This window comes from Colletotrichum spaethianum (genome assembly GCF_022836535.1).
Source record: "Colletotrichum spaethianum MAFF 239500 DNA, contig26, whole genome shotgun sequence".
Lineage (NCBI taxonomy): Eukaryota > Fungi > Ascomycota > Sordariomycetes > Glomerellales > Glomerellaceae > Colletotrichum > Colletotrichum spaethianum.
Genome location: NW_026054796.1, coordinates 445689 through 472355, shown reverse-complemented (window position 1 = coordinate 472355; position 26667 = coordinate 445689). Strand labels below are relative to the sequence as shown.

General features: G+C 55.6%; 8 protein-coding genes and 1 non-coding gene across 9 annotated transcripts; 5 read left to right on the top strand and 4 right to left on the bottom strand.

The window, feature by feature from the left end:
- Nucleotides 1–353: 353 nt before the first annotated feature.
- On the top strand, nt 354–1795 carry ColSpa_09091 (uncharacterized protein; the record flags this gene model as incomplete). Its single annotated transcript, XM_049275303.1, has 3 exons — nt 354–441; nt 492–727; nt 806–1795. The coding sequence occupies 3 exons, from the start codon at nt 354–356 to the stop codon at nt 1793–1795; spliced, it is 1314 nt and encodes a 437-aa protein (XP_049131260.1).
- Nucleotides 1796–3205: 1410 nt separating this feature from the next.
- On the top strand, nt 3206–4217 carry ColSpa_09090 (uncharacterized protein; the record flags this gene model as incomplete). Its single annotated transcript, XM_049275302.1, has 2 exons — nt 3206–3658; nt 3717–4217. 2 exons carry the CDS (start codon nt 3206–3208, stop codon nt 4215–4217), a joined length of 954 nt encoding a protein of 317 aa, XP_049131259.1.
- Nucleotides 4218–6686: 2469 nt separating this feature from the next.
- ColSpa_rRNA_031 lies at nt 6687–6802 on the bottom strand. The gene has a single exon (XR_007414262.1). It is a non-coding gene; the product is annotated as a 5S ribosomal RNA (ribosomal RNA).
- Nucleotides 6803–7275: 473 nt separating this feature from the next.
- ColSpa_09089 (uncharacterized protein) lies at nt 7276–7762 on the top strand (the record flags this gene model as incomplete). The annotated part of the gene is made up of 2 exons (XM_049275301.1): nt 7276–7455; nt 7511–7762. The coding sequence occupies 2 exons, from the start codon at nt 7276–7278 to the stop codon at nt 7760–7762; spliced, it is 432 nt and encodes a 143-aa protein (XP_049131258.1).
- A 2972-nt stretch (nt 7763–10734) lies between these two features.
- Nucleotides 10735–13669, top strand: ColSpa_09088 (importin subunit beta-2; the record flags this gene model as incomplete). The annotated part of the gene is made up of 3 exons (XM_049275300.1): nt 10735–10836; nt 10903–13521; nt 13568–13669. 3 exons carry the CDS (start codon nt 10735–10737, stop codon nt 13667–13669), a joined length of 2823 nt encoding a protein of 940 aa, XP_049131257.1.
- A 2650-nt stretch (nt 13670–16319) lies between these two features.
- ColSpa_09087 (uncharacterized protein) lies at nt 16320–16694 on the bottom strand (the record flags this gene model as incomplete). The annotated part of the gene is made up of 1 exon (XM_049275299.1): nt 16320–16694. The coding sequence occupies one exon, from the start codon at nt 16692–16694 to the stop codon at nt 16320–16322; it is 375 nt and encodes a 124-aa protein (XP_049131256.1).
- Nucleotides 16695–16714: 20 nt separating this feature from the next.
- ColSpa_09086 (sterol uptake control protein 2) lies at nt 16715–18635 on the bottom strand (the record flags this gene model as incomplete). The annotated part of the gene is made up of 5 exons (XM_049275298.1): nt 16715–17734; nt 17797–17833; nt 17899–18126; nt 18179–18478; nt 18526–18635. 5 exons carry the CDS (start codon nt 18633–18635, stop codon nt 16715–16717), a joined length of 1695 nt encoding a protein of 564 aa, XP_049131255.1.
- A 2300-nt stretch (nt 18636–20935) lies between these two features.
- On the top strand, nt 20936–21301 carry ColSpa_09085 (uncharacterized protein; the record flags this gene model as incomplete). The annotated part of the gene is made up of 1 exon (XM_049275297.1): nt 20936–21301. One exon carries the CDS (start codon nt 20936–20938, stop codon nt 21299–21301), a length of 366 nt encoding a protein of 121 aa, XP_049131254.1.
- Nucleotides 21302–22262: 961 nt separating this feature from the next.
- On the bottom strand, nt 22263–22556 carry ColSpa_09084 (uncharacterized protein; the record flags this gene model as incomplete). The annotated part of the gene is made up of 1 exon (XM_049275296.1): nt 22263–22556. The coding sequence occupies one exon, from the start codon at nt 22554–22556 to the stop codon at nt 22263–22265; it is 294 nt and encodes a 97-aa protein (XP_049131253.1).
- Between the last annotated feature and the right edge of the window lie 4111 nt (nt 22557–26667).

Sequence of the window (26667 nt, the reverse complement as noted above, 5' to 3'; positions counted from 1 at the left end):
GCCACCACAGCTGCCGATGAACTTCCATACACATGGATGCAACTCCCCCCATGCTCTGGTGCAGACGTTTGTCCACATGGATGAATATCGCCAGGATAGAGAATGTCATATTTGTTACAAATGGGCAAGAAAAGGAAGGCAATTTGGGCTGTGGTCAGAACCGTCGCACTGTAAAGCACTGCGGGTGACTTGAGTTGATGTTACTCTAGCAGTGGATAACGAGATATCATGCTTGTAGTTATGTATCAAACAGAGCTATCTAGCTAAAAGTAAATTTTCGCATTGAGCTTCACAGTATCCTTGCAAGGTTCGTTTTGACGACAAGAACAGCCCAAAAAGCAGCTTATGACGAAATGCCGCCGAGACTCGAGCCATTGGGTCTTCCGAGTCGCATCAGACGGTCTCTGTGTCGCCTGTACAGCTCCAGCCGGTCCATCAGAGGTGCGCTCTTCAGCCAAACAACCATAACCTATCACCTAACATTTGCACAGAACACGATGTGGTCATCCTCCGCCAGCGAGGCACCAAGGAACCCAAGTTCCACCTATCACCCCCTCTGCGGCCAGATGCACCGGTGAAGCTTGCCTACGGTGCAAAGGTCAACGCGTCCGACATCATCGGTAAGAACTTCACCGACTCGGTCAGTGACAGCGGCGGCCGCAATGTGCGATTTCTCGAGGCATCACTGGCTCAGTACATTGCCAACTCCCCACGCGTGGCGACACCGGTATGAGCGAATCCCCCGGATCTGGCACCAAACCCCAAATTTGCTGAACGCGCGGGACATGGACAGATCTACCCCCAGGACGCCAACCTGATTGTCTCTTTCCTCGACCTGAACCTGCCGGTCCCTGGCGAGGATCCAGACTTCGACGCCGGTCCGCCGGTAGAAATCTTCGAGGCCGGCACGGGCATGGGCGCACTGACGCTCTATCTCGCGAGGGCGATCCACGGCGCAAACCCGCCCGTGCCGCCCCAGCTTCGCGACGCGCTGTGCACGGCGCCGTACGAGCGGAACAACCTGCCTCGGAAGGTCGTGATCAACGACGATGCGCCAGAGTACGGCACCTCGCCGCACGCACTCGACTTTGCTGAGCAGCCGGAGCTGGCGGCGCTGCACGACAAGCACGCCGCCGGCCGTCGGGCGATCCTGCACACCCTGGACATCAACCCCTCTTCGAGCCGCCTAGCGCATAGCCTTGTCAGGCATTTCCGGAGGGGCATGTACCTCCTCGACGTTGACTTCCACGTGCGCACGATCCGGTCGTATCTCTCGTCGCGGCTGTCGCGGAACGGAGGGCAGCCCTTCCTCTCCCACGCGATCCTGGACCTGCCGGCGTCGCAGGAGCACGCAGACGTCGCCGTCGAGGCCCTCCAGCCGGGTGGGAAGCTGGTCGTCTTCTTCCCATCCATCACGCAGATCCTCGAGTTCGTCGTGTGGGCCCAGGACTCGGGCCAGCCCCTGCTGCTCGACCGCGTGGTGGAGCTGCAGACGTCGACGTCTGGCGGTGATGGGATGTTCCGGGACGGCACTGGGGGTCGGAACTGGGAGGTCAAGGTTGTGAACATCCGCAAGGCGGTCGAAGAGGGCGAGTCGGGCGCAGCGGCGAGGGCCCATGTTTGCAGGCCAAAGGTTGGGACCTTGGTAGTCGGGGGCGGGTTCGTCGCGGTGTTTAGCAGGATACCACGGCAAGTGGCTTCCGCTATCGAGGAAAGCGATGGGGTTGCGGCGATGGATTCTGCGTCTGAGACTGAGGCGGCTTCCGATGGGGATGCTTCGGCACGTCCACAGTAGCGCTCTCTTGAATGATTCTGGCTACAAAGAGATGGGCCGCGAACAAGTTGACAGACGACTTCCGACCGGTTCTGCCATTCTCATTCCTTGCTCAGTAGCCCAGACTGGAACTTGACTTGTATGATGGTGTATATTTACATGGCATAGACATAACGTAGAACCGTTGCCCTTTATTCAACCCTATAGACAAGTAGCTGGCTCGATATAATGGCTGCAATGCCACAACGTCGAATCCCTATGTTCTACTTATACCTGTCGCTTGGGATCCCTTCCCTTCTTCTTCTCTCTACTTCTGTATTTATTTGTCTACTTTGCTTTGCTGTCTTTCATGTCATGCGCAGTTGAAAATGGAGCCGATCTTTCTCTCACTAGACGACGAGTTCTGGATGGTTCAATGAAGGAATCTACTCGCCGATTAAGCTTCAGGGCATTGTGATTCCAAAGTGGATAGTTGGGTTCCAATACGAGTAGCACGTTGCCGTATCTCTAAGGGTCAGTCGTCGGGTCCGACGTGGACCTTCAACATTCGTGGTCACTTTGTCGATGCTACAGCAGCCGAGGGATATAGTTGACAATGTAGACAAACCTCTCGGGTGAGGAAACTCTCATCAGTTGGCAAATGGGAGAGCGTCCGATGTTGTTAACGCCCGCATTCCGGTCTGGGTTGTAGCCATTGCGGATCTGATAATGCATTCTGCTCGCTGAAAAATGCCATGTCCACACTCATGACAACCTGGAAGACGCCGTTATACAATCGGGGTTGCCTTGTCTCCTGCTGAACTCCACTCGTTATGCTTGGTTGTCCGGGCGCGGCTGACTCGAAGTGCAGTGATTAGTCTGAACGCCCCTGAACTTACGCGGCCATATGTCTTGGCGGCCCGCCGGTAATGGAGGCCGGTAGCGGTCCCGGGGCTCCGGACCCCGGCATTTAAAGGTAATGCCTGGCCCATGATTGGTTGAGCCTGTTTCCTTGATGCAAACAACTGCCAGATGGGGAATTGATCTGGACGTGGTTCTTCGGGATGTGGGAGGCATAGCTCTTCTGGCCCGACGTCAGTGGAGTTCACGAATCTTGAACTGCGATTTGGTTCGCAGTTCATAGATCTAAGCGTGACGAGAAGGAGCAATGCGCGAAAGGAAACGGTTCCGTCATGGGACGAACTTGTTCACTGGGTCCTCATCAGGGGGTTTTCGGGATGAAGCAAGGAAGATTGTTTGCCTTCCGGGAGAGAGCGAAAGCACGTATGGAAGTTCAGACAAAGGTATAAATGAAGGATCGTCTCCCATCAAATCGATCACGCTTCTCTATAGCCTCAAGCTAGATAACGGTAGTTTGACTTCGAGAATAGGTCCCGGGAATCCTCTTGTTAGATTTCCTTTACAAATTCCTTCACAACCTCGACTTGCACCATGCAGCTTCAACTCCTCACCCTCGCTACCGCCCTTCTCTTGGGCACGACGGCCGCCCACCCAGGACACCACGATGCCCTGAGCCATTCAGAGATTGCTCGTCGCTCAAACCTCGCGAAGCGCTGCTCCGTTCAGGCCGGTCAGTTCAGCGAGATCCGCAAAAAGCGTGCTGCTGAGAAGCGCTCACTTCTCAGCCGCTCTGTTGCTCAGCGCGACAGCAACGTCACCATTTACACCGAGGGCCCTCACTACAACACTGTCCAGAACGACACTTGCGTCCTGACCCCCGAGGTTACCGCAGGTCCCTATGTCTGGCCGCGCTCGCAAACCCTGCGCCAGGATATGAGCGAGGGCCAGGTCGGCGTTCCGCTCTACCTGGACATCGGTGTTCTCAACGTCAACACCTGCGAGCCCATGGAGGATGTTCTGGTTGACCTCTGGCACTGCAACGCTGTGAGTGGTGTAATATTCAACATACTGGAGATACTTCTGCTAACCTGAGACCGAACAGACTGGATCCTACAGCTCCTTTACCATGCAGGACCCCAACACCCCCTTCGAGGAGCTCCTTGAGCAGCTCAACGTCACCATCGGCCCCAACCTGGACCTTCACACCGACGACACCACCTGGCTCCGCGGTATGTGGCCCACAGACTCCAACGGCATCATGGAGATGAAGACCGTCTTCCCCGGCTTCTATGTTGAGCGCACCATCCACATCCATGCCCAAGTCCACACTGAATGGACCGTCCGCAGCAACGGTACCATCGTCGCCTCCAACACCGTCAGCACTGGCCAGCTCTTCTTCGACGAAGAGCTTAGCCAGCAGATCATGGCACTCGAGCCTTACGTCAGCCACACCGAGATCAACCGCACCACCAACGCCATCGACGACATCTTCGCTAGTGAGTCTGCTGGCAACTGGAACCCCAACATGATTGTTGAGCCGCTTGATGGCGAGGATGTCACCAAGGGCATGCTCGCTTACATCACTCTTGGCGTTGAGGCATAGACGATGCGAGACGCGGAGGATGTCACAGTGACAGTGTATATAGAATCATGTAGCAGTGTATATAGAATGATAGACTGAACAAAAGATGATGTTATGGCAAATAAAACCTCACAAGAGCCTAGATATATTACTGAAGTTAAGCAACATGCAATCCACTGTTCTAAATCTCCATGGTTGTACCAAAGAACGTGTGATTTACTTGCTATCTACCTGGGGTAAAAACCCCATGTTATACTAGAACCTAGAACTTAACCCATGAATTCCTAGCCGTTAGTGCTTCAAAGTGATGTTTAATCTGCTAACCTACAAACAATAACATCATGACGATTGATAAGTCGCAAGCTTTGTGGAGAGACTACATGTACAAGCGTAATGCCCAATGACATTGAAATGGCGATTCGGCAAGCCATGATTACAGCGGCAGACTCAATTCATGCTGCATGTAGGAGGAGGCTCAGGCGGATTAACATATTGTGATTTTAGTGTCTGCCTGTTCGTGATTACACCATCAAAAGATACATGCGGCACACCATGTTATAGTACATCATAACACCGCCCACTCACCACCGGGCACCCCAAAATTTTCGTAATCCACAAAATCAACCATTCAAAACTTTTGTAGAAGTGTCTTTTCGTTTTCTTCTTCGGTTCATTTTCTTTTTCTCATGCGTTGTTCTATATCCAATGGGTCAGTATACCGGGAATGGGGTCGAACGGGCACTTGATGCCATTGCAGGCGGTCTATCTGTCAAGAAGGCAGCTATGGAATGGGCTACACCTAGAGCAGCCCTCCAGTGCCACACCCAAAGCATCAAATCCAAGAAAAGTTGCTTTTTCTGACTTCCACATATTTTTTGAAAAGGGACAGGGTTCAATCCGCTACAGACACAGAGACAGCGCTCTGCATTTGTAGTAATATTTCGTCCAGTTGTGCAAGGTTGAAGTAAGACATTCCAGCTTATATCTGCCCTATCAGAAAATTCCAGTAGCTAGCATAATTAGCGGAATTATCACTGAACTCAGCATGCGTTTTATGAGCAACAACTAGATCAGCTAGACACGCTGTTATTGTCATTCTTTTCAAGCCAGCTATGACTACAAGATCCTCAAAAGGAACAAGAGCAACAACTGCTTACTATTGTGCCAGCCCTTCGGTGAATCTGAGGCTCGGGGATGACTCTGATCAAATCCCTATAGATATTTTCTGATGACCGGTTGCTTGGGGCCGGGCGTGAAGTCTAGTCACTTTTGGCGGGCAGGCTCAAGGTGCGCTGCAGCAGCGAAATAGGCTTTTCTTGGTGTGTTGTTTCCATCCATATATCTAGCTGAATCCCGTGCAGTTTCAATATCTCTTAGTCAAGAGAGTAAGCTGGCTAAAATGATTCGCATCCAGACTCTGCTGGTGTCCTTAAGGGCTGGCTTGTTAGTTAACAGCAACAGAGAATAAGTAGACAACTAACTTTATTACACTTCAACAGCTAGATGAAAGTTCTGTCCTTTAGAATATATTAGAATGTAGGAAGGAGACTATGCTGTTTATTTTAGGTAGTCATAGAAGCGATGAAACAACAGATTTTATGTAGATTTACTTCTAAAATAATATCTATCTTATTTTCCCACCAGTATGTATATTGCACATTCTTTAACTGTTAGATCAGTCATGACAGTTCTACTGGCAGCTGTTCCGGAACTGGCAGGCCGAATGGACTGTGGATAGGTGCCGGGCGTACCAAACGGCAAAGTCGCGAAGTGACGCAGATAGAAAGCAAGGTAGGACGATAAAAGCAGTGAAGAAAACCGACAAGACAAGTAAAACAGATGAAGCTATTCGTATGTATCCATGACTGACCTTCTTCTGGTCTAGGCCAAGCAGAAGACCAGCTAAATACTCCGAGCACGTGAAACTACCCGTGCCAGCAGTCGTGGACTATGGAGGTTACGATGGCTTGCGACAGTAACTCTTCAGTTCTGGGTGTGCCAAGCAGCAGGAAAGATGGCGGTAAAATCACTGAGAATCCACGTAGCAACTGTGCAGAACAATCCCTAAAAAAAGACCGAGGAATCACCATGTATTAATCCGGAGGACAACGGGGAATTCACAGAGAAACCACTACGAAATCGCCGTGAGGTGGGGGGGTTTTGATGACTTTGTCATCCTTGATGTTACAAAAGGACCCGGTTACATAGCTGCCCTTGTTCACCACACCACGGTTCTCCCTCCCCTTTCACCCCGCTCACCGCATTTAAGTTCCAGCAGTCTTTGCAATAACTATAGGATAGATAGCGAGATATCTCGGTCTCGCCTACAACCCATAAGCAGAAGAGTATTTATCACCCCTATTCCTCTTTTCTAAAGGGTTATTAGAAGATGCTTAACTATATAATAGACTAATTTAACCTTAAGACTATCCGTCACAGTTGAACACTTAATTTCCAATAATACTCCAAAAGCCGAGGAGCAAAAATGTACATGCAACACCGGGCATTCGCTGGTCGTCTCCGACCCAACTACTACTCCGGCCCTCGCTGGTTTATCGATGGGAGAGCGGACGGGATCCCGAGTTCTCCAGTGGGTATGGTCGCATGTGATGGATTCCGGGCCGGGCACTGCTCATGGAGACTCCACGGTGCGATGGCGGGGTGTTTCCCCTTGGCTTGCTTATGTAAGCAGCATACGGGAAATCCTCATGGTTTATCTAAGTATTGTCCGTCCGTTAGGGATAAGGGCATCATCGCATTGTGAATATATTATACCCGCACCAAAGTGCAACAGGATGAGTACTAGGTATCCTGTCCTGTAGCTGTAGGGTGCTGTGGGGCGATGCCTGGTCCAGTAATGTCTTTACGGGTCGTTACACAAAGCTCGGCGGTAAAGACCTTTAGCACTGAATGTCTCAAACGATAGGTTGGAGGTCACAGTGTGCAAACAGCATGTCTGCGATAATCCGCACGGAACCGTCCACTCAGCTCATCGAGGCGTTTACATTGCCAACCTCACTTGATCGACGTCCAGATCACTCATGACCAACTCATCCCGTAATATCAAACAACATCCAAAATGCCGTCAGAAAGCACGATAACGCAGCTCTCCATCCCGCTGCCCCGCTCCCTCGACACCCGCATCCACATCCACCTCACCACCAAGGCCAAGGCGGCAACCCTCTTTCTCACCTCAGTGACGCAAGGCGAGCAGTCGGGGCCGGCGGCGCTGGGCTCCTTCGTATACGCCCTACAAAACGTGATTTTCTCATCCCTCTCCAAAGAACAGAGCATCGTTACTGACGAGCGATCAGAGACTGGACCCTGCGCAACCGATCTCGACGGCCATCTACTCGGTGGAGTCGACGCTCGAGTTCACGACGAGGGTGGCCAAGCTGCTCGCCAAGCGCACGAACATGCCCGTCTACGTCGGCTGCTCGATCAACCTGGGCGGCTCGGCAATGGGCCTCTCCGTGGAGGAGGAGATGGAAGCGTTCCGGGCCATCGTTGACGTCGTCACGGGGAAGCTCAAGGGAGACCAGGCCGTCATCAACGGCGTCTCCTGAAAAAGTTGTGTTCCCGCTGGGGACATGAGGAGCAAGGGTTGAGGGGTGACGGGAAAGGCGCCTACACGGGCCCTGTCCCCCTATCTATCGCAGACTCCCGTGGCACGCTGGCAAGTCTTTCGAGAAGGCGGCCCAGACGAGGGGAGGCTTGCTGCTTGCGGCTTCCGAAGTCGCCGGGCGACGGTTACACAGGAAGGTTGGCGGGGACCTTGCGGCGTGCCGGGCTCGTGCGTGTAGGGATGGGTTGCGCGGCGAACCTACTAGCAATGTGTAGTGAAGGTATGACGTCGGGCCGGTGGGCGTGTGGTCACGGGATTGCCCAGGTCTGCGAAGGCAATAGGCATGGTTACAAGATGAATCGCGATATAGCACGGCGGATGCCAACGAGGCAACCGAACAATCCAACGTCGTCATGTCCAATACGATGCGGTCGCGCTTGAGGTTGCTATGACAAACGGTGCACAAACCCTGCAAGTGATCCGAATGGAAGCTCGGCAGGCGGCATCAGCAGCATCTCGTCCGGCGCCCGGAAAGTTTTTCTCATTCGATGTCATTGCATCTCGTGCCAGACGTTTTGGCGTCCTTCTGGAATGTCTGGAAAAGCTTGTGGGTAGGAGGTGGCTTGGACGAGCCCAAGCAGCTGTTCAAAAGTCATCTGTGGTCATCCATCCATCCTGGCCACATGGTCTCGTTTGGTTTTGTTTCGTGGCAAGACGTTCAGCCCATGTTTGCGGGAGAACGCATTTTTGGGCTGAGGTACGCCCTGACGGAGTCGCAGAACCGGCACGTAGGTAATACCATGAGCCTCGAAGCCAGTTCACAGAAGCAACAAGCTTCTTGGGCTTACATAAATGATGACTCGGGGGGCGAAAGTATGCGTCTGGCAATCCCTTTTACAGTTCAGAAGTCGGGTTTTGCAACTCTCGTTAGGCGAGACTTGTTAAGTTGACCCTCGACAGGGTGGGTGGCAGGCGGGAACCCCTTGTGGCTTCAGGTGGATGGGACCCTTGAGTTTGATCCTCACTCCTCAGGTTCCGAGGATTTGAAGCCAAGGGACACGACTTTGGTGGCACGGTAGCCACCGAGATGTAGTGATGGACACGGTCCCTCATGGCACGCAGGGAGAATGTGAAAGCGGTTTTCGCTGCGTTCTGTGCGATGCGGTGGAGTCACACGGCTTTTTTGTTTTTTGTTTTTTGCAGTGTCAAAAAGGTACAGTGCAGCAAGTGCTTGGGGCCAAAGCAGGGGGTCAGACGTGTGTTATTGTTTTAGCCTCTCATGACATTTCTCAAAACCCAACCGGATTTAGACAATGGCACGCAGCAGACGGTAGACTATCTGAATCTCATTGTGAGAGAGGAGGCTTGAGGTCTGGAAAGTCTCCGTCGCATTCCAACGCTGGGACACTATGGCAAGAGCAAGCACGCGACCCACGTGCTGTCTGAGATAAATGTGAACCCTGGCAGGGACGACAGGTTATCGATATGACGGTCTTGGTGGGGGATGGGGAGGACCTTCCCATGCCTTTCTGAGGTGGTTGACTGCAAAGGAGAAACGAGGGGTACAAAGGTGGAGCACGGACCACATCTGCTGCTGGATGAATGTGAAGGAGCTCAGGGTTTTTTTTTTCCTGCTGGAGGTAGCAGCAGGGTAGTAGGGTGGGCAGCAGTGCAGGTGCAGCAAGCAGGTGCAAGCCAACAACGCTAGCAAGAATGGAAGGACTGGTGGACTGGGAAACTGACACACATAGGCGGAAGGGCCAGGAGGACATGACCAGTGGCATGCCATTGCCATTGGAAGAAGGACAAGTCCGACCGACAGGTTTTTTTGCTGCGTTCCGTGTGGTTCCACTTCCTCCTCCGCCTCTTTCGTTCTCTGTCTCTCGGGCTCTTGCGCCCGTCCACCGGGGGTTTTTTTTTCTTTCTTTCTTTCAGTCTCCTCCCATTTCCCACGGTTTTTTTTTTTTTTTTTTGCCCCCTCAATCTCATCGGATTCCTCCTGTTTCTGCTGCCCTTCGTCCAGTTCTAGTTGCTGGGTGCCGCCCCGGTCCAAAACTGCGAACCCCAGCCAGGCATCCACTTCGACCGACCTGTACCCTGAGCTCCCAACGGTCTGTACTGGCCTATGAACACATACACAAGTAGGACAGAGCGAGCAGGACGGGACAGCAGCTTCTGATTGGAGAACAAGTGGCGAAGGCTCGAGACATACAGTTTTCAATTACACAGCACAGCACATTAAACTTCGTGTATTCCGCCACGACTGCTGGGGGGGAGGGCAGGGAAGGCGGGAAGGACTGAGAAGCACGGCACGGCAACGCTAAAATTAGCATTTGCTTTCCGCGGACACGTACATTCGCATCTGCATCTGTTCCCGTCATTCCATTCTGACGGCCTGGCCGCCGCCAGAGGACAGACATGCCTGCTCCCCCCAAAAAATAAGGACAAGGCAGCATAGGATACCTTTGGGCTGGTAGAGCAGAGGTACAAGGCGTTGCGTCAGAGTAACAGGACACCGAGATGAGCGGTTCAGCACCGCGCCGTACCGTACGTACACTTCGCTACCGTGACCTTGCCTTATGGGGATCCAAGGTGCGCTACAACGGACCACTAGCGCTGTGCGAGTGTCCTCATTACCCCATCAGAGGTACCTCCCCTGTGCGCTACTCCGCCGCACCATAGTTATCGCGAAAAAAAAAGCTGACAGGGTGACCCCACCATTTCGCCAGCCGTGCCGCCAGTCGCCAATGTCAACGCCCACTGCCCTCGCTACCTGCCGGCCTACTGTGTCTTGGGCGAACAACTTGAACGACTGCCCCTCTCTATCTCACCTACCTCTCCGCCGTGCTCGACAACAACCCCCCAACCGACCGAACCTCACACCCCATCGCGTCGACGGACCTCCCTCCGAATCCCTTTTCCTGAACCAGTCTTTTGATTCCCTCTCTTTTTACCCCCGAATAGGCGCCAGTCATGGCCTGGCAGCCGGCCCCGGAGTCCTTGAGCCAGCTGGCTACTTGCCTCAAGGACTCGCTCAGCGGCTTCGACAAGAATGCGCAGAAGCAGGCAGAGCTTGTGAGCGGCCCCTGGACTTTCCCGTTTGCCTCCCGCGACGCTTGCTAACTTGCCATTGATGCGCAGATGCTCACCCAGGCCAAGTCCTCTCCCGACATCAACAACTATCTTGCCTACCTCTTCTCCAGCCCCTCGCCGCCCCAGGGTGTGCAATGTCCCGGCGAAGACTACCACCTCGTGCGCTCCGCCGCCGCCATCATGCTGAAGAACAACGTGCGCTCCGGCTACAAGCAGATCCCCGAGTCCAGTCTGGCTCTCATCAAGATGGCCGTCCCAATGTGCATCCAGGACAAGAGCAGTCAGATCCGCAACTACGCCGGCAACATTGCGACCGAGATCATTAGGAGAGGCGGTGTCCTGAGCTGGCCCGAACTGCTACCCCAGCTGCTCAGCCTCATCTCCAACGAGAACGGCCAGGTCTCCAACGAGGGCCAGGAGGGTGCCATGTCCGCCATGGCCAAGATCTGCGAGGACAACGTCAAGGTCCTGGAGCGCGAGCACAACGGCTCGCGCCCGCTCAACTTCCTTCTCCCCAAGTTCATCGAGGCCACCAAGAGCGAGCTGCCCAAGGTCCGCGCAAAGGCCCTGGCCGCCATCAACGTCTTCACCCCGCGCAAGTCCCAGGCCATGCTCAACAACGTCGACAGCCTGCTGAACCACCTCTTCATCCTCGCCGGCGACCAGAACCCCGACGTGCGCCGCCAGGTGTGCCACGCCTTTGTCCAGCTCGTCGAGACCCGCCCCGACAAGCTGCAGCCGCACATCGCCGGCCTGGTCGACTACATCATTACCCAGCAGAAGAGCGACGACGAGGACTTGGCCTGCGAGGCAGCTGAGTTCTGGCTGGCCGTCGGTGAGCACGAGGACCTGTGGCGCGCCCTGACGCCTTACCTCGACAAGATCATCCCTGTCTTGTTGCACTGCATGGTGTACAGCGGAGAGGACATTGCTCTGCTCGGCGGTGCATCAGACGACGAGGACGAGGACGACCGCGAGGAGGATATCAAGCCGCAGTTCGCCAAGAAATCGGCGGCCAGAGGCAAGGGCGGCGAGGCCTCGGCCGACCCTGCGCAAAACGGAAACGCCTACGAGAAGCTGGCGAGCATGGACGACGACCTGGAGGAGGGCGAGATCGACGACCTTGACGATGGCGACGAGAACCCCGACGAGCGCTGGACCATCCGCAAGTGCTCCGCCGCCGCCCTGGACGTCTTTGCGAGAGACTTCTCTGACCCTGTCTTCACCGCCATCCTGCCCTACCTGACAAGTAACCTCAAGCACGAGGAGTGGCAGTACAGGGAGGCTGCCGTCCTCGCCCTGGGCGCCGTCGCCGAGGGTACCATCAATGCCGTCACCCCCCATCTGCCGGAGCTCGTTCCCTACCTCCTTTCCCTCCTTGAGGACAACGAGCCCATCGTCAGGCAAATCACCTGCTGGACGCTTGGCCGCTACTCGCAGTGGGCCGCCAACCTCCAGGACCCCAACCAGAAGGCCACCTACTTTGAGCCCATGATGGACGGCATCCTGCGTAAGATGCTCGACAAGAACAAGAAGGTACAGGAGGCTGCTGCGTCTGCCTTCGCCAACCTGGAGGAAAAGTCCGGCAAGGTCCTCGAGCCCTACTGCATACCGATCCTGCAGCAGTTTGTCCAGTGCTTCGCCCGGTACAAGGACAGGAACATGTACATCCTCTACGACTGTGTGCAGACCCTGGCGGAGAACATTGGCCCCGTCATTGCGCAGCCCAACGCGATGAGCTTGCTGATGCCTGCGCTAATCGACCGCTACCAAAAGGTCAGCGACGACTCGCGCGAGCTGTTCCCCCTGCTGGAGTGCCTGTCCTATGTGGCCATGGCGCTTGGGTCTTCCTTCACACCGTACGCGCAGCCGATCTTTACACGATGCGTCAACATTATCCACACGAACCTCGAGCAAAGCCTGCAGGCCACCAACAACCCCACGCTGGACTCTCCCGACAAGGATTTCCTCGTCACGAGTCTCGACCTCCTGAGCGCCATTATTCAGTCTCTGGAGGAGGACAAGAAGCAGGAGTTGGTCAGGGGCTCCGAGGGAACCTTTTTCGAGCTTCTCAGCTTCTGCCTGGAGGATCCCCAGGACGACGTCCGTCAATCGGCATACGCTCTATTGGGTGACTGCGCCAGATACGTCTTCCCCCAGCTTGAGAAGCATCTGCCCTCAATCTTCCCCATCCTGCTGAAGCAGCTGGACCTGGATAACATCCTCGACGAGGAGATCGACAGCGGTTTCAGCGTCGTCAATAACGCATGCTGGTCTGCTGGCGAGATCGTCATGGTCAACAGCAAGGCCCTCTCTCCTTTTGTGCCCGAGCTTCTCCAGCGTTTCGTCGAGATCATCTCGAACCCTGGCGTGCAGGCTGCCGTGAGCGAGAACGCGGCCATTGCCCTCGGCCGCCTTGGTCTCCACAACTCCGAGATCCTCGCCCCGCTTCTGCCGACCTTTGCCGAGGATTTTCTGACGGCCATGGAACACGTCGAGTTCCTGGAAGAGAAGGCTACTGCGTTCAAGGGCTTCACCCTGGTTGTGGGACAAAACCCGCAAGCCATGGAGAAGGCGCTTCCCCAGCTCTTCGTTGCTATTGCAAGGTACCGGGATATCAACCTGAAGAACCCGATCAAGCACGAATTGCACGAGCACTTCCAGAAGGTCAGTACGCCGCTCTCATTCCCATGCTCATTGCTAACACACACAGGTCATCAACATGTACCGGGAAATGATTCCCCAGTTCAACGACTTTGTGAACCAGATGCAACCGCAGGACCAGCAGGCACTCCGCGCATACTACTCCACATGACCGGAGCACGTGGACGCTGTTTGAACATGCGCGTACGAAGACGACGTTGAATGAAGAGATTGGGCCCAATTGAGCGAGCTTTCTTGATATGACATGGGGAGGAAAATACCACCGAGGCGTCCTTTACGAATGAGTGATGACGACGCTTTTTGAAGATGAGAGGAAGAAAGATACATATCATGGGAGCGAGGACAAGGGTAAAAACATGGCTTGTAATTGGGCCGCAAGAAGAAGAAAAAGAAGAAGAAGAATCTCATCGGACGAAAGAACCTGCTGGAGCTGCGACGTGAAACGGTTGGCTCTTTTCCGCGATAAGTGACTTTGGCAAGAGTCGAAACAAGGCCTTTTTTTTTTTTTTTCCTTTTCCTCGGTTTTCAACAATGCATTACCGACGGGGCCAGCATCATATGACGACGGGGTGTTTTTTTTTTGTGGAGGAGGGGCAGGGTAACGCCGAAGACGACGTTGCGCCATGGGGTAAACGGGGCCGTATTTATGGCTTCTGGCGGGAGGATCCGCTAATGGGGTTCCGAACTGCTTCCAACACGGCCGGAGTTCGAAAGACAACAACATACAGGCTGGAAAGTCACGTAGGGAGGGGACAGAGGCAGGAGTTGAAGTCAAGCATACACGGCCGACTGGAGGGGGAGGGGTTTAGCAAAGGCGTCATGATGCATGCTGGGGGGGAAAAGCATAAGGCTTACCGTCGTAGATAGGTAGATAGGGTAGATAGCTTTAGCATAGGGTTACGCCAACACGCCCCACGGGGGGTGATGGGAATGGAGTTTTTTTTTTTCTTTCTTCTTTCTTTCTCGTTTCGGCCTTTCTCGAGACATTTTTCTAGAGATACATACATGCAGACCACTGAGTGCAGGAGGGGGTGGGGGTTCTACGTCCATCGACGCCTAGTTTGGCCGGCCCAACACACGTGGTAAGTACCAGAGTATTCTGCGCGGAGACGAACGAGGCGGCAACGCTGCAAGACCCGCCTCTGGCCCGGTACGCCCCTAAGCCCCCGCGCGTCCGCGTTCCTCCGGGGTCCTTGAAGACCGGGACCGGGCCCCGGCCCGGCAAACGTGAAACACTTTTCGACCCCAGCAAGAACGGAGATGGCTCGACGGCAGCATGCCCGCAGGGACGGGCGTCCATCTCGCGTAGTCTCGTGCGGTAAGGACAGAAGGGAGAGGTGGGCGGGGGGTAAACGTCTCACCGCGCTCACGCAGGTCGCAGTCGCCCCCTCCTCCCTCGGGCCGTGAACAGAAACGAAGCCGGCGAGAGCAAGGTCCCTCGCGGTCCCTCAGCACCGGAAATAAGAGAAGAGAGACCCTCCTCCGGTCGTGGATCCTCAACGTGGCGGCCCCAGGCCCTGTCCCCCACCAACGCAGGGAGCGCCCGAACCGGCAAGGCAAACAAACACTATTTGACGATCAAACCGCGCGCGCGAGAGCGTCCGGATCCGACGGCTTCGGGCGGAGGGAAATGAAGGAGAAGGAGACGGCAGGGCCTCGTCCGTGGCTAACTCCAAAGGACACCCATTCAAGGGGGGAGAGAAAAAAAAAGCAACACCGTACACGTCCGGCCGTAACATCTCACAAACATTCCAGAACGACCCTGCATCTTAGACTTGGCTCGTGAGGAAGACCCTTCCAGACTTGGCTCGCAGGGGCAAAGGAGGCAAATTTGATCGGGAGAAAAGAAACAAAAAAGCTGCCTACGACCTGGGCGTGCCTTGATTTAGCTAGCGACATGTCAAAATCCATTATTCACAAATCGCAAAGGGTCAATGTATTGTTCGTCGATGAACTTCTTGTATATTCTTCCCGCCTCTTCCGTTTCCCGCGAGGGAGGGCTCAAAGGAGCCCAAGCCAAAGCCCAGCTCCTAGTACAAACAATCTCAACGCTCGGAATTTTCCTAGTTGCAGTTGAAAACTTCATTAAATCCAAACTCTTTCCCATAACTTTCAAGTTACCAAACATGTTACCTGGCGAGGCATGCCTTCACCTCGATACAGTTAAAATAGATCAAAATAAAAAAGCAAAACGCCGCCCAATGCAGTAATTCGGAGAGATCGAAGCTCATCCATTCCCCCTGTGGTCCCTTAAACGCCAAGGTTGGTGGTGGTGTGTTTTGCATCAAACACGAAAAACAAATCGCTATGCAAGTTTGGATTGTTGGCCAACGTAAATCCGTAAGGAGTGTAAGTCTTTCTTCTTCCCTTTTTGTCCCTTCTAAATCCGGAAAGTACTTTTGGTTTGGGGGATCGTAACGTCGTAATAAGGAGTGTGGTGCAGTGGGGGTATCATCCGATGCCGATGCCGTAAGGAATGTCTATGTTTTGGTGTGTGTGTTCGAGGGTATCATCTTCGAGAATTAGGAAGGAGTGTCGTCGTAGATTAGTGTGTTGTATGTCGCCGTTGAGGTCGTATGTAGTTGGTAACAAAGGAGTGTCATGGGTGCGGCGGTGGCCTGGAGTCTGGCTCCGGCCCCGGGCTCGGCCGGTGTCTCTTTCAAAGGAGCGTGGTGTACATTGGCGTTTTTTGTGTCGATGCAGCATTATTAAAGGGTAGTTTCGAAAATCAAAAAGGGGTTCCCAAGCGATGGTGATGAAATAGAACTGTGTTCGAGATGGAGGGCGGGGTGGAAGACGACCTACGTCTCCCGCTCCTTACCCTTCTCGCTGTTGAACTGGATCGTCGGCGTCGAAGGCACCCAGGCGTGGCGCAGCGGAAACGGTGCGCTGACGGACCGCGGCGACTCGCCCGTGACGGAAGATGAGGGCGTGTGCAGATGGTGCGGCAGCGGCGTGCCGTGGGGAACAGGGGACTCAGGGAGGGGGAGCATGCCGAACTGTTCAGGGTGGAGGAACGGGGAGGGGGCAGCGCGTGTAGCGAAGACGACAGGACGGTCGGGTCCTCCGGTGGCGGGTATGTGGGCGTGGTTGGCATCCTGATCGGCGGTCAATCCGGCATTCTTTCCACGCGTTGCATTTGTTTTGAAAGCCGTAGTGGTTATCGAGGGTGCCATAGAGGAGGGGCAGGGCCTTTCTAGATCCACACGGGCTGGGTGGGAGAGACGAACCCGAGGCCAAAGTTGTTGTTGGAACCGCCGACCATGGGGGTAGGCATGCCGCTCATGTCGTAGCCGTCGTATGAGCCGTACTCCTCATTGTCGCTGTATGCAACGGAGCCCTCAAAGGTTGACGAGGCCGGGCTGTAGCCGCCGTAGTTGGGGCTGGGGATGTTTAGGTACTGTGAGTTGACAAAAGGCGACGACAGCACGAGAGGCGAGACGTTGCTGGGTGGACCGGACTCGGCGTTGAGCATCTGCAGGGATTCGGTGCTGTAGCTGAAGGCCGGGTTCTGGCCATACAGGTATGAGTCGCTGACGGGGGGCAGCGGCACGGGCTCGCTCATGTAGAAGTTGGGTGGGTTGAACTGCGGGAACGAGGGCGTTCGCGCGGGCTGAATCCAACCCATCCGCGAGCGGAATTCGTTGACTGTGTCAATGGGGAACTCCATGAGCGTCAAGGGGGTCTGCAGGTCACCATCGAGGCTGCCCGAGATGTTGATGGACAGCAGGCGGCGGGCAATCTCCTCGACGGGGCCGATCGAAAGGCTGCCAAAGTAGGCGGCGCCGATCTCAGGGAAGAGGCGCTCCATCATCAGAGCCACCGTGTAGTAGTGGGCAATGATGATGAGGGCGCTCGGCGACCCGGCCGTCTGCTTGAGGTACATGACGGGCAGCCAGAAGAGCCAGGTCCGCAGGGGGCGGAGGCGCTCGAACTGCTGGGAGACGCTGAGCGTCGGGCTGACCTTGCGGGCGCCCTTGAGGAAGCTGGTCAACTGCTGGATCGACTTGGTGTCCTCCTTGTTGTGCTTGAGATGGGCCTCGACCTTTTGGAGCTGCTGCAGGGTGCGGTTGAAGGCGTCCAGGTCTTCCTTGCGCGGCTGGCTCGGCTTGTGATCCGGGCTGGGCGAGGCGGGAGCGGTTGGGAACGTGCAACTCTCAGCAATAAAGTCGCCAAACTGGGACTCATGCTTCCAGGAGTCCATGGCTTCGATGACCTAGAACAGAGGGGAATTAGCCATGTTGCTCAAGCTTCGCTGCATCAGGCGTCTTGACTTACCGACGAGGTGCCTTGCATGAGCTGGGTCCAGCTTCGCCTGTGAAAAAGAGGTGTGTTAGCGCGGGCGTCGTGCGGAACGGGTGGCTGCATTATGTTGCCTACCAATCCGTGGCTTGCCACGACAAGACAAGGGAGGCGGCCAAGACGGCGTCCGACGTCTCGTGGTTGAAAGTACCAATAGCCTCCTGCAGACCCTTGAGGGCCACACCGCGGTGCTCGTATGCCATGTTGCCGACCAGGGGGCAGTCGGTGAGGAAGGCAATGTGCGTGGCCGAGAAGGCCAGGAGGGCATGCATGACGTAGGCGTTTGTCGCGCCAACCTTGATGATGCTATTTTGGGGTCAGAAGAGTGCTTCATGTCAGGTGAACGAGTCCAACTCACGTCGGGATCTGGCGAGTCCAGAGCGTGAAGCCGTTAGCATCAAAGGCGGCCAGCTCATCACATATTGACGCCACGTGATAGATCAGTCTGAGATCCTCGACGTTGAGGTACTGCGGGTTCGGTGCCGGGTAGATGTTGAGGTTGGGGAAAGGGAACTGTCCAGTCTGCTGCCACAGCGAGATCGCCGCCTCGATCTCAGGAGTCCACATGAGATCGGGCTTGTCGGGGGTCGTCGACCTGTCATCCGGAATGGGCATGTCGTTGTAGGGGCAGCGGATCTTGTGCTTGGTGCAGTTACGGCTGGTCATGTCAGCCGGAGTTGCGGAGACGGAGGCAGATGAACTTACCATTGGGGGAAGCTCTCGTCACATCTGATGTGGCGGCGCTTGCAGGTATCACAGCCCTTGCGGGACTTGGTGTGACTGCGGCGAGGAGGACCACCACCAGGACCGGCCATTGTGAGCTCGGGTTGCTTTTTTAAACGAAAGAACTGAACGTGTCAGTCCGACGACAACGAGACAGGAACGGAGTATACCAACAAGAAGATATACACGGATGGACGACCGTGTATAGCAAGCGAGTGCAGTGTCGTTACTGGGAGGTAACAAGAGGCCTAGTGCCTATGACTGACTTTATACTGTGACGGTGAGTCGATGGACCGGAGTGCGCGATGCGAAGGGACGCAAAATGTCCTCCGATGTGTAAGCGACCGGCAGTGGGATGGTCAGACGCTTGGTGAGAGGCGGTTGGGAGAAATGATTGCAAAGAATGCCGCAATGCTCGATAATCGGCTTGGCGGGATTCCTCTCACGTCTCTTTCTACAGTGCTTTAGAGCCTTTTTCTTCTGTTCGAAACAGCTTTTTCTGTTTCGTTCCCAGTTCCTGATACTAGTAGCGATCGTAGGTGGGGGCGAGTTTCTGCGTTTGTCCAATTTCTTCTGTTCTCTCTGGTTCCGAAAAAGCGAGTGTGGTTGATCAAAAGACCGGTGTTCAAAGACGAAGCATTTGCTGGTTCAAGCCAGGACGTAGGACAGGCGGGGCTTTGCTGGCTGGCGTGTCCCGGGAGGTCGATGAGGCTGAAGACCAGGGGTAGTTGGCGATGGTTGCTTCGAGGGTGCCGAGGGTAGACTGGGCGCGGTCTAGAGGGTCTTGTCCTTCTTGTTCCTTTCTGGTTCTTCTTTCGAGTATCTCGTCGGAGAGAACTGGCAAAGGGCGAGAGGGGTTTGCTTGGTGGCTTCGGGGAGGGTTTATTTGGTGTCGAGAGGTGACGGGAAAGAAAACACAAGAACGCGAAAGCGAATGACAGGAGTCAACGAGGACTTCCTAAGAGTAGAGAGTTAGGAAAAAGCGAATGTGGTTGAGGGCAGCACGAGCAGCTCAACGAGGCTGATGATGTTTGATGTTTGATGTTAGGCTGAGGGGGAGGGGAGACAGGAAGGGCGGTGGTAGATGGTTTGGGGGACAGATACAGTTAAATAATGGCACCTCGCATCCCAAGAGAGGCCGCAGCCGGGCACAAGCACACACCACAAACTCTCACACAGAGGCTTGGGCTCAAGCTCAGAAAGAGGGCGGCGACGGCACACACGGTTGGGAGAGGTGCCACACCAGGCCCGGCCTAATCGGGTAAGACAGCACCGCCGGGTGGGAATGGCGGGGCATAGCCTGTGCGCGAGGGCGGGGGGGGGGAGGAAAGAGAAGGAAAGAAAGGAAAGAAAAAAAAAGGGCTGTGCGGTGCAGGTGTGCTCTCCTTCCCTCTCGCTCTCTCTTTCCAGCCAGGGTGTGTGCAAGAGAGATGTCCAGGTGCGCAGACCCCAGGCGCAGGTGTGCGGGTGCAAGGTGCAGGGTGCAGGGTGCAGGGTGCAGGGCCAGGGGAGGAGAAAGAATGGATGGGACTGGATGGGACAGGGACAGGTGTGGACTGTGGAGGGGAGGGGCCGCCCGTGCTGGGAGTGTTGCTGAGACCGACAAGACAAGGTTATGAAATCCGTACGTACCGCTTCGCCAACTCGTACAGTGGTCTGCTGTGTGTGTGTGTGTGTGTGTGTGTGTGTGTTGAATGTACGTCTGTGGGTGCGAGAGGATGCGTGTGTATATTTTGCTGCCAGCCAGGATGGGTGCTTCGCCCGTTTCGGTTGGAAAATGACAGAGGCCGGGTGCCGCAGGTCCTGCAGCAGCAGCAGCACGAGCAACAAATGACAGATTCAGCAGGCTCAGAACCAGAAGAGTCAGGGTTCGCGTGGAAAGGTGATACACTGGCTTCGCGCACCGGGGTCCAGTGTTGCGACAACAAGAGAGAGGCGGGGTGTGTCGGTGAGAATTCGTGATTGACCTTCCTTTTGTTTTGTTTTTCACCCGTCGTCCGCAAGGGGGGGAGGGGGAGAGGCAGCGAATCGAGATGCTGAGGGTATTCGTAGGACGGGATGGGACAGGATGGGACAAGATGGGATGGGGATAGGACTCTAAGATGGGTGGTTAAGAACAGGGATCCTGAGCATGGTCAGCCAAAGGGGTGAAGTGCGGGATTGGGAGGGCTGTCTGGACGTACACAAGCGTAACTTAATATGCATGGGCTGTTCGCTTAATGCATGGGATGACTGCGTTGGAAAGAGAATGAAAACGAGAGAGAGAGGCAAGAAGGGGATGGTTTATCTGATAGAGGATGCCACAGATACAAAAAGAGGAACGGGTGAGGCGAAAACGATACGTACTGACAAGCAGAGAACGAGTCCCCTTAGCGATGGAGACGCAAATGCCATGCCCGATGAGCTTGATGTCTACGGCCATGCCCCTTCTACTCCTAATTACTATGCCGTCGGGGTTGCAATGGCGCGGAATCCCGAGGCTGCCTTGGACCGGTATCCGCAGCAGTCGCTTTTGTCTGAGATTATGTGGATAATCGACGAGACTCGGCGCTATGCCGCGACTACCGTGTCTATCGACATCGCCATCTGTCAGGACGGTTCGTGCAAGACTCGTCGGCTAGGGCAGAGGGCGAAAGACACGCGCGCTACGCCCAAATGGAAAGACTCGACGAAGTGCTGTTTGTTTGTCCCGTCATCGTACAGCCCATCTTTGCCTTGCTCGCCGCCGAAAGTCGACCCGAACAAGAGCCAAAATTAAAAATAACCCTGGCCCCTCCCTCCCGTGGGTGAGCCGGCTTCTTGGGCCCCCAACCAAAAGCGGCGGCGACTCACACACACAACTCACACGCACAAATCCAAAGACTAACAGAAGACCGGGGGCCCGGGGCGAAGAGCCACTCGCCGGGGGGCCGCCAGTGGGAGTGACCGAAGAGCGGACACAGGTTGGTGGGGTGAAGAAAGAAGGGGGGAGAACGAATGATTGACCGCCATAACTGAGAGTGGGCGAGTGACTGTGAGCGTGTGTCCGTCAGAGGGAGCACAACCTGACAGACAGCCTAGTAGTGCAGAAAGCGGGTGACCTCTTCTGGGTTGCTTTCTCTCCTCACCTTCTCCTTACCTTCTCCTCACCCCTTCTGCGCCTGCGGCTGTTGCCGCTAATCCCCAAAAGTGCTAAACCGTGGTGGAAATCGCTTCTCTCGCCTGTGCAGCATCCATGTCAAATCCCCACCTCCCTTTGTGCCTTATAGTTTTCGCTCACCCGCACTTCCACCCCCCCCCCCCCAATCACTCCCATCCAATCCAACCCGGCCACTGGGAGACACCGCCATTGGGCTTGCTGCGCCTCGAGCTGTTGCTCCCGCTTTGCTTCACGTCCCAAGGTTTGCCCGACGGCGACACGCTCGCAAGCACTAAGCAACCGCACCATTTGGCGACTTTCTAGCGCGTTCCTCTGCTATGCCGCCGCGACCGGCTAGCTTTTCGTGCGTGAGGTGGCTGGGTTTGTCCCCGTCTCACTCACAGGGCACCGTTGCCTCTGTTACCCGTTCTAGCTCTTGTGAGAGCGTGTCCTCCTCCCCTCCCCGGCAGGATGATCGGCTGCCCTGGCGCCGTCAGTGCTACCGCTGCCGCTTCTCTCGTCGCTGCCTTCACAGCTGCTTGGTCTCCTTCTGGCGTGGCCTTGTTACTTTTGGCCGCTCCGCTACCGATCCATCATCGCATCACTGCATCGCGCCGCCGCTGATGCCATGCCACGCTGTTGCGCGCCTCCTCTCCGTATAGCTTCTATTCTCGATGCCAACCTCGCGACCACCGGCCGAGAGCTGATTGAGCGTCAGCAGCCAGAGAATAGGGGCAACAGCGACTCTTGTCCCGATCCAGTCCAATGACACACGCTGGGTGCCAGGTGTCGGCAGGAAGCTAGTCGACACGACTGAGGCGAAGCAATCACCAGTCAGCGAGCATTGCACCTCTGCTCGTCCGTGCCAGCGTCTGTGCCGGTGACTTTCTGCCATGGGGCCGAGCCAGTCATGGATGCCGTCGCCATCCCCGTCCCATCTTTCGGCGCGTCTCCCTCTGCGCTCTGCCCCCCTCCTAGGTACTCAGGCTCATACAAACATGCTCGTGCGACTCGTCCACTCAGCCGATGACAGAGCACCACACCACCCGTCCAGTCCCAGACAACCACTTGGCTCAGCTTCATGCGCCTTCGGCTTTCCGTTGTCTTTGCTTGTGACACCCTTCAGCAGAGATGGCAATGTTGGGCAAAACCCAAAGCTGTTCCCGTCAAGCCGGAGCTCGGGCGGCAAGCAGTATCCGTTTCTTTTTTCGTCCGTCCCATTCATTCATGGGCCCGCCGAGATGAAGGCGAAAGACAGAGGAATTAAGGGGCGACAGACCCCGAGTCCTGAAGACAAATTGTCCAGCCGCCCAAAGCTTCATGTTTCCGAACCCGCGAGAGTCAATCTCTCCGCGGCCCCTCTCTCAGATGGGCCTCTCTGTCGAGTTGTGACTAAGGTCATCTGTTCTCTCTTGCTTCTCAGCTGGCAGTCTTAGGTAATAGCGTCGACAACAGATTTGCGGGTCCCTATAGCATGGAAATAGTAGGCGGTGGTCGTCCAAGAGTTGGGGTTGAGCCACCGCCCAGAGTAACATTCCATCCCCATCGGCAGTCGCCATTGGTCATGCACGGTCTAAACACGACTAGTCCCCTAAGGGCTGGAAGGATGCTCTTGATGATGTATTCAGACAGAGCCTGACCAGGAGAGGGACGTCGTCATGTGGCCTTACCCGGCTTGGTCGAAGAACCCCCGACATGTCACCTCTGTGCTGGTGTGGTGGCATGCAGCACCGTCGCAAGGACCATACACAAAGGTTCCATAACTTTAGCAGTACTTGGAGCGGCCCTCACCCGACTTTTTGCTCTTGCTCCCTACCTGTACCGTATTGCCTGCCCTGCGATCCCAATGAAGCGACCCTAGCACTGGATCCAACGAATAGCCTCCGCGGGCAGGGGTATGTATGTATGTACTGGCGGTTTGTGCTTGTGTCAGCATCGCCAAGACACTTCCTTCGCCTCGTTGTTCAAGCCCTCGTGGCCGGCGACTCCAAGGTCCCGAAGCTGCACACGCAATCGTCCCAAGTTGGATGACGAATATCGCTCTGTCATCGTCGCTCCTGATGTCTCTGGAAGTTGGCGAGCCGCGGCGAGAACTGTCCAAACATCCATAAAGTTCGATGCTCATCATGCCACAACCCTGGAGAATAGAAAGCTCCTACTCTCTCGACTGCTGCCCCGCCCTAGTCCTTGCCTCTCCAAAAGGCGACATTTCCCATCTCGACCGGATGAGGAAGGACCCTGTTCCCATTCCAACCCACTAGAACGACCGGCGAACGTTGTGCGGTCATGGATTATGGGCATCCGTGCGCCCTCCCCCCCTTGGGCGTCTTTCCATCACCCATGCCGGCCTTGCCCTGTGGGAGGCTATACCGAAAGAGGCACGGGTGCGGTACGGCGTTGATGAGGACGAAGGCGCTCCGGCGCGCCATCAGCCCAGCCGGTGGACGTCTTGAGACCGTCCTGAAGGCCAAGCTCCATTCCGTGGGTGAGAGCTCTGCCAGGCCAAGCGGCAACGCCAACAGCGTCTCCACGACACGAGAAACGGCCGGCTGCCAGCTGGGTTACATCAGCCAGAGAGACCTGACGGTCATTCAAGACATGGTTTCAAGCCTGCCGTGGTGTCCGAGCTTTCGAACCACAGCGCTCGCACAAGTTCCCTCCCAGGACCTGGGTCGATGCATGGCAGGGGCTGAAGGACAGGCTCGAAAAAAAAGACCCACCAATGTTCGCGGTATGGATCTGCTGCTGCCGCTACCAATACAGGCCGTTGAGAGAGCTTGGTGGTTCTTTTTGGTGAATCAAGAACACGGCACCCAGATACCAACCGTGCGACGGTTGGGGGCTTGTCGTCTCCCTTTTGTTATTTCTCCGACTCGCGTGTCCATCGATCCCTTGGGAACAGTCCCTGCAACTCTTCCTCAGAGGAGAATCCGTCTTTCGTCTTGGGTTGCTGGAGCTGAAGATGTTGTCCCTCGGCTGCGTTCCGATGTTTCAGTCGACTCTCGGAGGCTCCCGAGCCGCCGAACTTGACGACCATTTGATCAGATCTCATGGCCAAGGTTTGAGGGCATTGGTGTCATGTCATAGCCGTTTGGCCATTTCGCCTGCGGCCCTGGAGTCGAGCCTTCGAAGAAGAGAGGAAAGAACCAAACTCTCACGATGGTGCCCCCGCTCTTCGTCGGCGCTGAGCGTCACCTTGGTGGGTTTGCCGGTGCAGGTCGGCCCTGCTCGTTGGGACACGAGTGTATCGCATCGTGCGGCGAGTCAAGAACGCGGCTGATTGGTGGAGCGACCAATTCGAGGACAGCAAACATTAAATCAGATCGTCCCCATCAAAACAAGATGCGGTACTTTGGGGCTCTGTCTCAAGTAGAACGAAACTTCTTGGGGATCTCTGCCTCCCGAGGCCTTCTTCCCATTTCCTCCGAAGTCTTCTCGACCTGCCCCGTTTAACGCCCCGCCGGCCGCCGGGGTTGAGCGCGCGGGTTGCTGCTTTCCAAGGGTCCCCGTCTTTGGTCTTGGCTTCTTATTATTTGGATGTACCTCTAGCATTCTGCAAGGGGTTACTGGGAGATCGAGGTTACAGGGCTGCCTACTGCTCCTGGTTGGCTGAAACAACAGTTTCTCGTGTCCATTTTTGGCGTGTCCCGACAGGGCATCATACCCATGTTGTTGGTCTTCCAGCCCTGGAAAAGCGAGACACGAACGGGAGCTCGTCATAAGCAGGTTTCCCCAAGTTGTCGACGAGATCTCAGATAACCATCGCAAACCACGAGGCTGCTGCTGCTGCTGCTTCTACTGCTTAGCGCGGGCGACGACGAATCGCCAACCTCCCTACGCCATTCCTCGGGGTGTGATGATTAAGTGGTGGCGTCTGCCAGCCAGCATCCACACAGGCCAGCCAGCGCATTTTAAGGGTCGCCTGTTGCTGGCCCGCGTGGTCCGCTTCTTTGTGCCTGACCGCCTTGCCCTCCTGTCAACCGTGTCAACCGGTCAGGGATGTCCCCTCCTAACACAGGGCGCATCGGGGCCAGCACGCCAAACATCGTCATGGAGTCTGTCATTTGTCGACCGGCAGCGGTGTGAAGGAGCAGCAAAAAAATCTTCCGAAGAGACATCATGGGTGGATTGCGCCTTATTGGGCGAGTGATTGGCGATGGGGGCGTTCGTTAGGTGCAAGAGGCTGGGGCAAACAAGAGCGTATTCGGAGGGCGGCCGCTGATCCCTCAACTATCTACTGTACCCCTGGACCGTCGTCTGAAGTCTTGATGCAAAAATGCAGGAACAGGTAGCACGAAGCACGAAGTACCGCAGGTTGGCGGTGCAGGGCAGTCGAAAGCATCCCGCAGCATTCTAACGTCCTCGGACGCTTCTCGGCCCGTCTGCGTACTTCGGTCCATACAGTGATGTGAGCCTCTTGCGGAAGCACCTCATCATGTCATCTTTCCTCTTCGCCGACGACTGAAGTCGACGTGTGTCTCAGTCCATTGGCCAGCAGGTGATGACTTGCAGCCTGAGGCTCTACGGTGGTGGACTGGAGCAGAACCCATGCAGAGGCATGGTAAAGGGCATCACAGCCTTGCCGGATAGGGCAAGGTGGGGTTTCTATTCTTAAATAACCTTCTTTCGCTGTCATCTGTGAGACTTCGGCCAAATTCACACCGCGGGTTTCGTGTACTGAGGGTCCTCCCAGTCACCAGGAGAGTGAATTGCTGGCTCTCAGGGTCCCTTGGATACCGGCATTTGCTGGTCTGGGGCCACGCACTATGTAGGTAGGTACATTGGCTTTCTCTCCGTCACCGTCAGCACTGTCATGCGCGTGCATTGAATGGTGGCTGAGAGAGACGCAACGTTCCATAGCACACTGTCGGTCGACTGGCAGTGCACAGCATTCGGACCGCATTTGCTCTTTAGGTTGTCCGTAGGCAGCGACTTGGGCACTCCGTTCGCTCCGTCTCCGGGCGACTCGTCGGTGATCGACACCGGCGGCGCGTTTGATTTGGGCG